The 13,410-nt window shown below is 39.8% G+C and overlaps 1 protein-coding gene across 9 annotated transcripts in view; it reads right to left on the minus strand.

The window, feature by feature from the left end:
• Positions 1-13,410, minus strand: part of C7H6orf89 (chromosome 7 C6orf89 homolog) — a 42,385-nt gene that overhangs the window by 24,596 nt on the left and 4,379 nt on the right. For 3 of the 9 annotated variants that reach the window (XM_077904205.1, XM_077904213.1, XM_077904212.1), the window contains exons 2-4: positions 10,619-10,714; positions 5,092-5,299; positions 4,206-4,419 (exon numbers count right to left, since the gene is read on the minus strand). In XM_077904205.1, coding sequence (XP_077760331.1) covers positions 4,206-4,419; positions 5,092-5,299; positions 10,619-10,714 — 518 coding nt within the window. Of the gene's footprint in view, positions 1-4,205; positions 4,420-5,091; positions 5,300-9,520; positions 9,623-10,618; positions 10,715-13,410 lie in introns of those variants that run through there. The other 6 variants (XM_077904207.1, XM_077904209.1, XM_077904206.1 and 3 more) reach the window with 4 other exon arrangements.

A 13,410-nucleotide genomic window follows, 5' to 3' on the forward strand; every position in this document is an offset into this window, starting at 1 on the left:
ATCAGTCTCTTCATCTTTGAAAAAATGGTTAACTACTCTGTGATTGTTGTGACAACTGAGAAAATACATGGCCGCTGATATACAGTAGGTGCTTGACACAGTTGCTATTATCCCCTCAAATTTTATTTGCAAATAAACGAATAGGATATTCCCTGAGGTCTGACTTTTCATCTTCAGGCACTGGCCTAGACTCTGATTAGGTCCTTAGTTCTAAGTCCATGAATGATCTGCTATTCTCACAACTCCTTCATACTACAAGATCTACGTTCATGGATGCATGAAGTTCCAATGCAGTTCAGATACAGAGATACACTTTCTCACTGTATATGAGGTCTCCTCAGTATAAATGGGTGTCATAATTAAAAATTATAGATGCCTAGGGGTGCCTGGCTGGCCCAGTCGGCAGAGCATGTGACTCCTTATCTCAGAGTTATGGGTTTGAGCCCCATGTTAGATGTAGATATTACTTAAAAATAAAATCTTTTTCAAAAAAAATTACAGATGCCTGAAGTAAACAAAATAATTTGGGCCGAACATGCAGGAGCCTGGCTTGGCTGAGGGTGAGACAGCAGGCAGTATGGCATGATGGAAAGAATACTAGAGTTAAGAAACAAAGGTTCAAGTACCAGTTTGGTATTTTGAGTTGGGTAAGCAAGTTACCTCCCCTCTCCTGTCCTCCATTTGCTCTTTACAAAATGGGGTTATGCACTAGATCCATGCTAAAGTTCCTTTTTAGCTCTAAGACTCAGCGATTCCATGGTAGGGTGAAAAATCAAGAGGATGGCTGGTAAGATCAAAGTGGATATAAAAATATGAGCCAGAGGGGGGTAAAACAAGAACTGAGAATTTGACTGAGAAGGGAAAACTATGAGTTAATAAGATAAAGGTTTCAAACAACAAGTCAAATATTACCCATAAGGGTGCAGACCGGGAAGATGAGCTGGGTTGAATGCCTAGGAAAAGACTAGATTGGGAAAATTCTAAAGAGCCAAGAGTTTAGCTTATCTTTGGATCTGTAGTATCAGCCACAAAACCTTGTTCCAGGCACTAGGGAGCTGAAATAAAGCTTCTGGTGAGCTGAGACAGAGTGCAGAACTCCCAAATCAACCTTTTTTTCCCCCAAAATCAACCGTTTCCCCCCCCCCAAATAAAACTTAAAGCTAGATTCTTCAGGTATACTGTGTAGCTACACACTACCCCCAGCAGAAGCTAAGAGCTCAGACTCTGAGGATAGGATGCCAAATCATGGTTTCACGACTTACTAGCCTTGGGACTTTGGGCAAGTGACCTAATGTCACTGTACTTCGGTGTCTCCATCCTTAAAACGGGCATAAAACCAGAACTTACTTCACAGGGATATTGTAAAGATTAAATGAGGCAACATATGGAAAACCCTTTGAACAAGGTCTGGCATCCGGTCAATACTAAGTAAGTGTCAGCTTATTTATTTTCTGCTACAGAGTGGGAGGATGACATGAGTCACTACAGAGTCACTTCATTTTTCGCATCAAGAGGATTCAGAAGCAGGGTTTCCTATCCAAGGCTGGAACCGAGAAAAAGAACCTTACTTCTGTTGCCTTTAGTTCCCCAGGTGGAGTCAAGAGGAAAAAGTACCAGAGGTCAGGAGGAAAGCTAGTACCATTGGTGGGGGTGCCTCGGGTACATCAGCACTGCATTGCCCTCCATCATTCTCAAAAGGCCACTGCAAAAAGTGTCAGATGACCAGGGGGTGGGGGGGATGGACAGACGGACAGATGACAGGTTACACAGACAAGCCAGCCTGTAGGAAATAATATGCTTGGGGGCCTTCCTTCAGGGTGCTGGATCTGTCATGCCATTCTCTCTACATTTATTTCAAAGTTATCACTAAGCAATCTTGAATAAAAGGCAGTTGTTTTTTGGTACCAAGACATTAGGAATAATAACTTTATTTTTTTCCTTTTCTAGCCCTCTTGCAGGCCCAGTTCCTATTTCTTGTACCTAATTCTCCCCAATATGTTTCTATTTACTCCTTATAATATTATGCATTCTTTAGTTTCCTCCCAAATTATATGCAAAATACTATTAGTTTTACGTGGCCACAGCTTCCCAGAATGATTATATGCAGGAAAATATGGTGCATCAATATCCACATTTACAAGTAAAAGCAGCACTTTTAATAGAGTCAACAACATTAGAGCTAAAACCACACCCTTCCAATGCTTTCTCTTTACAACTGAGCTTCAAGGAGTCATTTTATTTCCATCTGCAAGGCAAAATATTCATTTGGAATAGACCCAACAGTTAGGCTTGCTGATGAGACGCTAAGGTTTCTTGAATTATTAGACTCTGATTTAGAGAATAAGGAATCATGGTCCAACAACTCTCACTTCTTAATTCAATAGCCTGTGGAAATTTCCCTTATAGGATGGGGAGAAAAGAAAGTAACTACCATCAGCTTGGTGCTAAACACCGCTGACTTCATCTCTGTGTGCCAAAGAGCAGAAGATACCTTGAGGGAGGCAGTGAGAGGAAGACTAGAAAGGAGGCTGATGCATGTGAGGAAGCACCATAGACTGGCCTGACAAGTTTCTCTGGATCTTTCCCTCACGTGCTCTGGACCTTCCTGATAAGGGTGTTGGAAACATCTTTTTTTTTTTAAGCTTTGTTGATGCCTTTTTTTTTTTTTTTTGGATGACATTTGAAAAACAACCCTAATTTATACCTGGAATTAAAAACTTTCTATATATGAGCTAATTAAGGAAAAAAAAAACCTCACGAGGCTTTTTGTCTTATGTTCCTTCCCTCTGATTTTAGTATAATTTTGGATATCTTTCCATAATTTCCTCCCTCGAGTATACAAAAATAGCTTTCAAAGAAGACTCAATCCAAGTGATCTTTATGACAGACTAGATCTTGGCTTAAAGAGTGGCATTATAGGGGGATCCCTGGGTGGCTCAGCGGTTTAGCGCCTGCCTTCAGCCCAGGGTGTGATCCTGGAGTCCTGGGATCGAGTCCCACATCAGGCTCCCTGCGCGGAGCCTCCTTCTCCCTCTGCCTGTGTCTCTGCCTCTCTCTCTCTCTCTCTCTCTCTGTGTCTCTCATGAATAAATAAATAAAATCTTTAAAAAAATAAATAAAATAAAGAGTGGTATTATAAAGCGTAACTTCCAATAGGAAATTTTGCTGGAAACAACACTGAAGAGGAAACATACTTCCTAAGCCTAAAGGTTTCAGAACACAGTTACACAAAAAGTTCTGAAATCCATCTGTGAAATTAATCTACATATTCCTTCATATAGGCAATAAGATTAACACAAACAAAATAATAAAATCCCCCCTTCTTTCTCAAAAAGTAAATTTCAAGTCTTATATTATGCTATTCTCAAAAGGAAAGTCTCAAATGGTGTGTCAGACTAGAAATTCCTGTGCTGCAACTGATGGCACCATTACTAAGTTTAAGTGCCTCTTAAGTCCAATTGATTGGCCAAAATGAACACTTCAGAGTATTAAATAAGCACACTGTGAAACAGAGAAAAGACTAAACTAAAAGACCATGACAAAATGGGACAAAAACCTAGTCCAACAGGCAAGGACTATTAGAGGACCTGGTTAAAAGTAAACTGGACTCAGATGCTTTCAGTAAATCAAGAGCTATTTATTAAAATGTCTATTACGGGGGATCCCTGGGTGGCGCAGTGGTTTGGCTGCCTGCCTTTGGCCCAGGGCGCGATCCTGGAGACCCGGGATCGAATCCCACGTCGGGCTCCCCGTGCATGGAGCCTGCTTCGGGCTCCCGGTGCATGGAGCCTGCTTCTCCCTCTGCCTCTCTCTCTCTCTGTGTGACTATCATAAATAAATAAAAATTAAAAAAAATATATCTATTACGGAGAGGGTACACAGGGGAGAAAAGGATGAATAAGACAGGTTCAGATCCTTCCTATAAACAAAAACACTCCTCTCTATCACATGTGCTTTGGAATCAGGGGGTTTGAATATGGCTCCCCCAGAAGTGTTTTTCTGGCAAGTTTCTTAATCTCTCTGAGCCTCAGTTTCTCAGTCTGCAAAACAGGGATAATAAAACCCATCCCACAGAGTTTTGGTGGGGACTGAATTAAATGAGACAAGATAGGGAAAGTGTCTTTCATTAGATGTCAATACATGATACTCCTTTCCCATTGTATACTGTCAAGAAAGCTGATAAGTAGTAAAATGCAGCATTCTACCTGGAAAGAGTCTGTCTTCATCACCCCCATGCAGAGGAACTCCCTTATTTTCTGGCATATACTTCTTGGTAATGGGCAAGGACATCAGCCGGATGTGATGGATGAGTGAGCGCCAGGTGTGAGCTCCAGCAAGCACCGGTTCAGGTGGTAATGGGCTGAAAGGTTGAATCACAAAGTAGGCAGTGAGCAAGATTAATCCCAGGGTTACAAGGACCTATAAGGAAAGACAGGGAAAGGATTAATGATTGTCTCCAGAAACAAAATACTTTAATGCCAAGGAAAAAACCGACCTCTTCTATTATTTCCAATGTGCCTTAGGAACTAATCCATTTTCATAAACAAGCTATTTACATTCACTTCTGAAAACATTTAAAGTTTGAGAACTATGAGGATTGCAAGGCTCCCCAAGCTTCTATCATATGACCTGGGGCTATGTCCACCATTAAAAACTACACACAAGGGATCCCTGGGTGGCGCAGCGGTTTGGCGCCTGCCTTTGGCCCAGGGCGCGATCCTGGAGACCCGGGATCGAATCCCACGTCAGGCTCCCGGTGCATGGAGCCTGCTTCTCCCTCTGCCTGTGTCTCTGCCTCTCTCTCTCTCTCTCTCTGTGACTATCATAAATAAATAAAATTAAAAAAAAAAAAAAAAAAAAAAAAAAAAAAAACTACACACAAATACAGTCTAACTATACATAGCTTTCATCTAGGATATTTAACAAAATAGTCAAGTTTCCTAGAAACACATGGTAACAAAGGCATTTGTTTATTTATTTATTCCCAGAACAATGAAGGTTCAGTGGTGGAATAGCCAACAGCAGTTTTGGGAGAGAAAGTTGAAGAGTTTGTGCTCTGTAAGGTATCTCCACATCGGAACACATTTTTACCTTATAAATCGCTATCAGAAGAGGATACTGGGGCGGCCCCCTCTGAGGTTCATTCTTTTCCAGCAGCTGTCGGATAAATTTTTCAATTGCCTTCTCTGACATGCCACACTGATGGCCTGTTTGTCTCACCAGATCAACAGTCTCTGAAAGTTTGTCATAAATGCTGAGCTCATTGGCAGCAAGATCCATGTCTTCCAATACAAAATCCCTGAGAGAAAGAAAATAAAATGTAAAAAGGAGGATGGTTTATTTCAAGTACTTCCTCCTCAAAGCTCCTTCCTTTAGAAAGGTGCTTCCTGACTACCTACGGAGCAGGACCAACTTTGTTTTTCCCAACCCACTGCAGGCCAATGATGTTTTGCTTTTTTTTTTTTTTTTTTAATATTTTATTTATTCATGAGAGACAGAGAGAAAGAGAGGCAGAGACACAGGCAGAGGGAGAAGCAGGCTCTATGCAGGGAGCCCAACGTGGGACTAGATGCCTGGTCCCCAGGATCACGCCCCAGGGTGAAGGCGGCGCTAAACCTTTGAGCCACCCGGGCTGCCCCAGGCCAATGCTTTTTAAGCATTCCTTAATTGTGAGCTAGTAACAGTTTTAAGGACCAGCACCAGTTGCCACACACTTTGAGCAGTACTAGTCTAGAGCACAATAAATCCCTAATAGCATTCTGAAACATTAGTGCCGTCCAAAATGACTGCTGAAACCAATCACAAGAGGTCCGCTACTGGTAATTTACTTGAATAAAAAGAAATGCAATATGGAGTGTTGTTGATTTTATTTCTTGGGCATTTACATAAGATATGCCTTTTAGCAACATAGAGGGAGGAACTAATCACTGAAAGCCAGATTTACTGTGGGGAACATGCTGATATGCTTTGTTACTGGCAGAGCAAGAATTCCAGGCAACACAAAAACCATGGCTCTGGGACTCTTCAGACCTTGCAGGTTGCAGTCCTCATGCTTTTCTGCAAATAGGGTTTTAGACAATAAAGAGCCTTTTATTTGTATTTCTATATACTTAAAAGACCTAAGATCTTTCATTTCAAAATTCAACTTGTTCTCATAGTTACTTCAGAGCAAAATTGTTTCACAGTGGCCATTGAGAATAAAAGGTAAAAATCAAAGTGGTAAAGTAGAATACTCACTTGTAACATCTGTAAAATGCAATTAAATAGTTCTTTTAAAAAAAGTGTTTCTTACAAAACAGTATTTTCCTTCATTTACAGAAGGAAAAATAGTACTTGGGGTTTATGCTCTCTTCTATTGGTCTTTTTCTCTCTTAAATGTAAAGGTCCTTTTATCTCACATACTTCAATCCCAAAGTACTTCTAACCCCAAACAGCACTGACATGGTACAATTCTATTTTTTTTTTAGTAAGGAGATGCTGCCCCCTGTAGAGCAGAGGACAACAGTCTTTGGAGCTCAGTGGAGAAAAGCAGGCCCGCAGTGCCACCAACCAGCAAGCCCTCAGCCTATCTCCCCCTCTGGCAGCGCCTCCTGGACTGTTTGGTTCTCTTTAGGACTATTAACTCTTTAGTTCACTAGTTTTCATTAGAATCACCTGGAGAGTTTTTTTTTTTTTTTTTTTTTTTTTTTTACCTGGAGAGTTTTTAATGAACGCTCATACCAGGGCCTCAACCCAAACCAATTAAATCAGAATCAGACTTCTAATGGTGAATTAACAGGCAGGGAATATCAACTTTGGGGAATTGGTTTGGGAGGGGAGAACACCCCACACCCAAAGAGGCTAAATCCCTTCTCCAAAGTCTTTGCTCTTGCTCAGTGTATGGTTTTTGTTTGTTTGTTTTTTAAGATTTCATTCATTGATTCATGAGACACACACACAGAGAGGCAGAGACACAGGCAGAGGGAGAAGCAGGCTCCATGCAAGGAGCCTGACGACGTGGGACTTGATCCCGGGTCTCCAGGATCACGCCCTGAGCGCCTAACCGCCAAGCCACCTGGGCTGCCCTGGTGTGTTTTTTATAGGCTTTCATTTCAAGGTTCGGATAAAAGGATGGTATAAACTCTTTTTAAAAATGTGTATTTTCAACAAATGGTGCTGAGACAACTAGTTATCTACATGCAAAAGAATGTGAAGTAGGACCCTTTCTTCTACCATACACAAAAAGTAACTCAAAATGGATCAAAGACATAAACTTAACTGAAACTATAAACTCTTAGAAGAAAACATAGGGGAAAATCTTCATGACATTGGATTAGGCAATGGTTTCTTAGGGCACCAAAAGCATAAGCAGCAAAAGAAAAAAATTACATTACATTAAATTAAATTAAAATTTAACAATTTTTGTACTGCAAATGATACCATTTAGGAAAGTGAAATGACAACCCAAAGAATGGGAGAACATATTTGCAAACCATATATCTGATAAGAGACTGGTATTCAAAGTACAAAAAGAATTATTACAACTCAATAATAGATGACCCAATTTTAAAATGGGCAAAGGAATGTGAATAGACATTTCTCGAAAGAAGATACACAAATGGCCAATAAATTCATGAAATGATGTTCAACATCATTAGCCATCAAGGAAATACAAATCAAAACCACAAAGACACCACTTCACAACCACTGGGATGGCTATAATCAAAAAGTCAGATAATAAGTTGGCAAAGATGTTGAGCACCCGGAACCCTTGTACGCTGCTGATGGGAATATGATATGGTACAGCTACTTTGGAAAACAGTTTGACAGTTTCTCAAAAATTTAAACACAAAGTTATCATATGATCCAGTAATTCCACTTGTATGAACCCAAGAGAACTTAAAACATATTTCCACATAAAAACTTGTACAAGAATATCATATCCAAGCAGCATTATTCATAATAGCTCAAAAATAAAAGCAATCTAAATATCCATGAACTACTAAATGGATGGATAAAATGTGGTATATCCATACAATGAAATACTATTGGACAATAAAAATGAATAAAGTATGGGATCCCTGGGTGGCTCAGTGGTTTAGCACCTGCTTTCGGCCCGGGGCGTGTTCCTGGGGTCCTGGGATAGAGTCACGAGTCGGGCTCCCTGCGTGGAGCCTGCTTCTCCCTCTGGCTGTGTCTCTGCCTCTCTCTCTCTCTCACATGAATGAATAAATAAAATCTTTTTAAAAAAATGAATAAAGTATTGATATATGCTACAACATAGGTGAACCTTGAAAATACTACGCTAAGTGGAAGACAGTCACAAAAGATCACATAATGCTACATCAATAAAATGCAAAAAAGTCAAGAACAGAGGCGATCTATAGAGACAGGAAGTAATAAGTGGTTATCCAGGGGAGAGACAGGAGAAGAATGGGGAGTGTTAGTAAATACAGGGTCTCTTTCTAGAGTGAGAAAAATGTTCTAAACTGAAATTGTGGTGATAGGGGCATCCCAGGTGGCTCAGCGGTTTAGCGCTGCCTTTAGCCCAGGGTGTGATCCTGGAGACCCGGGATCGAGTCCCACGTCGGGCTCCCTGCATGGAGCCTGCTTCTCCCTCTGCCTGTCTCTCTGTGTCTCTCATGAATGAATAAATAAAATCTTTAAATAAATAAATAAATAAATAAATAAATAAATAAATAAATAAATTGTGGTGGTAGTTGCACAACTGTGAGTATACTAAAAATATGCTAAAAATGTACACTGAATTATACATTTCAAATGGGTGAATTTTATGGCATATAAAGCTCCATAAAAACATTTAAAAAATGTGTATTTCTAGAATTTGAACCTAAGCTTGTTGTGGTATTTATTACACTACACTGCTATGATCTAAGTCACTTGGTCTATATCCTCATCTAAAAAATAAAAGGACTAAACTAAGGTTTTCAAAGTCTCCTCTGGCTCTAAAATTTTAAGAGTAAATGAAGACTTCAGGAAGTAGAAAAAATTCAATTCATTAGAAACTAAAGACTAGTGCTGAACTGCATTCCTATGTTACCACTTCCTGTTATGCCATCCTATATACCAGGCACAGTGAAAAATTATCTTAATAAATTATCACATCAATCCCAGAAGGTAGGTGTGATTTTTTTTAAGTTTTTAATTTTAATTCCAGTATAGTTAACATACAGTGTTCTATCAGTTTCAGGTGTACAATATGATTCAAGAATTGTATACATTACCCAGTGCTCATCATAGTTAAGTGTACTTTTAATCTCCTTCATCTTTTTACCCCACCCACCCCACCAACCTCCCCTCTGGCATGCCTCAGTTTGTTCTCTATAGTTAAGAGTCTGATTTTTGTTTTGTCTCTTTCTTTGCTTTCTTTGTTTTGCCAAAAGGTAGGTGTGATTAATCCCATTTCACAGATATTGAAACTAAGACTCAGAAAGGTTCCATAACTTGCTGGGATGTGAAGTCAGGTGTGCCTGACTTCAGGGCTGATGCTTTTAATCTTTATGTATGCTGCCTCCCTTACCAAGTATTTTCCTATTCTGAGCTGGTGCAGAAACCACACCGTGTCGCTCGATTATCAAAACTGAGTGGTTGAGAACTGGAAAAGTGACAACTACAATGATTCCTGGAAAAAGATTAAAGCAGCAACTTATTACAATATTTTCCATATCATGATTTTGTGACTAGTGATTCTAGAGACAGCATTTTTCTGTTGAAATTAACAAGGACATTCTAGGCAAGCAAGCAAAGATAATGTTCATTCAAACAAACTACAATTAATTACCCAACAATATCCAGTCAAAATCCATTAAAATTCAGTAAAAAAAGAAAAAAAAAAAACAGAAAAGAGAGCAGTGAGAATTCTAGAAAAAATTTCAGTAAAAAATTTTAAAATGTTGGAAGGTGGAGCAAATGTAGGTATCCCTCAGGCAGAAAAAAATATCATATTAGTGTGCCTTTAGGAGAACCGTGAAGGGAACAAAAGTGTAAGCGAGGAGAGCCAACTACCATCTTTTCTGATGACTATTTCACAACTTTCATAAATCTCCGCCTAATTTTAATATACATAAACATCTCACTAGACTCCCAGTCTGTATTGCAAAAACAATGGGATTTTTTTTTTTTTTGTAATTCAAGTATACAATGGCATTACGATACTGAATATATTTTTGCAAGCTGTACATCCTTCTTCCTTGACATTCTGACATATTTCCCAAGTTACTGGAAGGGGCATTACTAATAATTTCATAAAGTTTTTAAGAGCACATGGGGATCTTCATAAGAAGCCCTTCTTTCGGCTTTGGTTAGACCAGTGGTCCTCAACGGGGGTGATTCTGGACAGACGACATTTGGAAAGTCTGGAGACATTTTTGATGTTCACATTTGAGGGGTACTGGCATCTAGTAGATATGATGTTAATTAAATACACACAAATAATGTTTCTTTGGGTTGGGATTTCATACTAGCAAAGCAGCACCCTTGCTGTAATCTGAAAGTTGGCCCTCAACACAATGATTTATATTACAAAAAAAAAAAAAAAGTCAAACACCAAGTCATGACTAAGAAACAAGTATCAGGGGACTGACTGTAATCAGTTGAGCCTTGACGGCAATCCCTTTACCTCCAGAAAGAAAGAAGATCCAACTCTGGCAGGAATGAACTTTGCCACAGAGGGAAGTTCCAAAGAGTGAGCTTGACTCCCAACAGTGGCTTACACCTGCAAGGGCACAGGCAGGGTCACTAGCAGAATTATGACAATCAAGGTATCATGCACTACCCTAGACATAATGAATTGCCAGAACCTCTGAGAGTGGGACCCAGGTGCAGAAGTATTCAAGCTCTTCCCTGTTGATTAAAGGCACACCCTCAATTAGGAGACACTGCTTTAGAACAGCAGGTCTCAACTAGGGGTGATTTTATTCTCTGGGGGACATCTGGCAAAGTCTGAAGATATTTTAGATTGTCAAAACTGGAGGGGCACCCCTGGCATCTAGGCGGTAAAGACTAAACGTCCTACAGGGACAGGCCCCCATAACAAAGAACTGTCCCACTCAAACTGGTTAAGAGTGCTAAGGTTAAGAAATATTGCTTTCGGGATCCCTGGGTGGCGCTGCGGTTTAGCGCCTGCCTTTGGCCCAGGGCGCGATCCTGGAGACCCGGGATCGAATCCCACGTCGGGCTCCCGGTGCATGGAGCCTGCTTCTCCCTCTGCCTGTGTCTCTGCCTCTCTCTCTCTCTCTCTGTGTGACTATCATAAATAAATAAAAATTTAAAAAAAAAAAAAAAAAAAGAAATATTGCTTTCAAGGGAGGCCAGGGTGGAGATGAGGGGGGAGGTAAACTAGGAGGCTGTTCACTTCAGAAGGAGCATCTAAGGAATAGAAGGAAGCCACTGACAGCTCTGATGAGATGTTCTCCACAATTCCTTCTGGGTCTCAGTCTAGAAAAAAACAGGACAGAGGCACAGCTGATAGAATGACTCTGACAGAACTTACCAATAAAAATGATTTAAAGCAGAAAATAGATTAAGAGGTCAGACTGCTTTGTCCTGTTTAATACAGAATTCCTTTATAGTTATAAATACATCCTAAACACTGATTTGACATCACCCAGGAGGTTCTTAGTTTTCCAAACTAAACAGCTGTGCCAACTACGCAACTCTGAGACGCAATATTGATGTATCTAGCTAAAACATGAGAGGAGAAATGCTATAATTCAAAAAGAAAGTTTCAAAAGTCCATCTAAATAAGTCCTAATTAGGGGCGCCTGGGTGGCTCAGTTGGTTAAGCATCTACCTTCAGCTCAGGTCATGATCCTGGGGTCCTGGGATTGAGCCCTGCATCAGGTTCCCTGCTCCCTCTGCCCTACCCTTCCACTCCCCTCTGCTTGCTTTCTCTCTCTCAAATAAATAAAATCTTTAAAAAATATAAATATGTCCTAATCTTCAATAGTAGGGGCAATATCCAGAGTAATATTAAATTTTCTTTTCTAGTACTAGGTTCTTTAGTACTATGCTAGCTATGCAGTTTGATAATCCATTCCTCAGTTTTAGGAACAAATTCCATTCTATTTTATCCATTGATTCCCATCAATTGAAGATGTTCTACTAAAAGGAAAAACATGAGGCCTTTGGATTGTGATAAAAATCACTAAGAAAAAATAAACATCGGGATCCCTGGGTGGCGCAGCGGTTTAGCGCCTGCCTTTGGCCCAGGGCGCGATCCTGGAGACCCGGGATCGAGTCCCACGTCGGGCTCCCGGTGCATGGAGCCTGCTTCTCCCTCTGCCTGTGTCTCTGCCTCTCTCTCTCTCTGTGTGACTATCATAAATAATAAATAAAAATTAAAAAAGAAAGAAAAAAGAAACATCATATTAAAAGGAAAAATAGCTGATGAATATTAAAACAACAGGACTTAAAAGAGTAGGGATTTAAAAATGTAGAAAGTGCTTAAAATGTACAACTGAGGGAAATCTTTTTTGTAGTTTTATCATCACTTGACTCTTTCTGGACATCTCTGTCCAGTGAAACTTAGTGAGTCATACTTTCTTCACTCGCTGAAAATATGCCTCTTCCACTTTTTCCAATTGCTTATTTTGAAAAATTTCAAGACTCCAGAAAAGCTGAAATGGTACAATAAACACTTGTATATCCTTTACTTATTAGATTTGTCGATTGTTAACATATGACCACATTTGTTTTATCTGTCACTTCTCTTTCTGCTTTTGCCAAAACCACTTAAAAGTTAGTTGCAACACTTCATGGAATCACTTCTAAATATTTCAGCATGCATCTCCTCAGAGTAAGGACACTGTTGTACTTAATCATAAGCATAATTATCATACCTATTAAGACAACTCTCTAACATTACCTAATATCCACTCCACAGTCAAATTTCTGTTAAAAAAAAAAAAAAAAGCCATATAGTTTTTTAGAAACCCAGGATCCAATCAATTGTCATCCAATCACAACTAGCTATCATGTCTCTATGGTCTATTTAAATCTAAAACAGATCCTGGGTTTGTTTGTTGTTTTGCCCTTTATGATATGAACATATTTGAAGTAGTAACCCCCACATTTTAAAACTTATTTCTACCTGGTCCTATCCACACCTTTTCCAGTTTCTACCATTAAAACAACAACGACGACGACAACCCCTTCCTTCAGAGCCAACCTCCTTTACAAAAAAATTTAAAAAGACATAACTTCACCTTCTTCTTTCTCGGGTCTCCATTTGTTTATTAACCTCTTGAAATCATATTTTTGCCCCCCTCACACCACTGATACTACTCTCACTCAGGTCACCAGTGGTTCTCTACATGCCAAGTCCAAAGGATGTTTTCTCAACTATCACCTTACCTGACCTCTCTGCAGAAGCTGCTATTGCTATCTATGCTCTCCCTCAAGTGCTCTCAA

This window comes from Canis aureus, chromosome 7, assembly GCF_053574225.1.
Source record: "Canis aureus isolate CA01 chromosome 7, VMU_Caureus_v.1.0, whole genome shotgun sequence".
Taxonomy (NCBI): domain Eukaryota; kingdom Metazoa; phylum Chordata; class Mammalia; order Carnivora; family Canidae; genus Canis; species Canis aureus.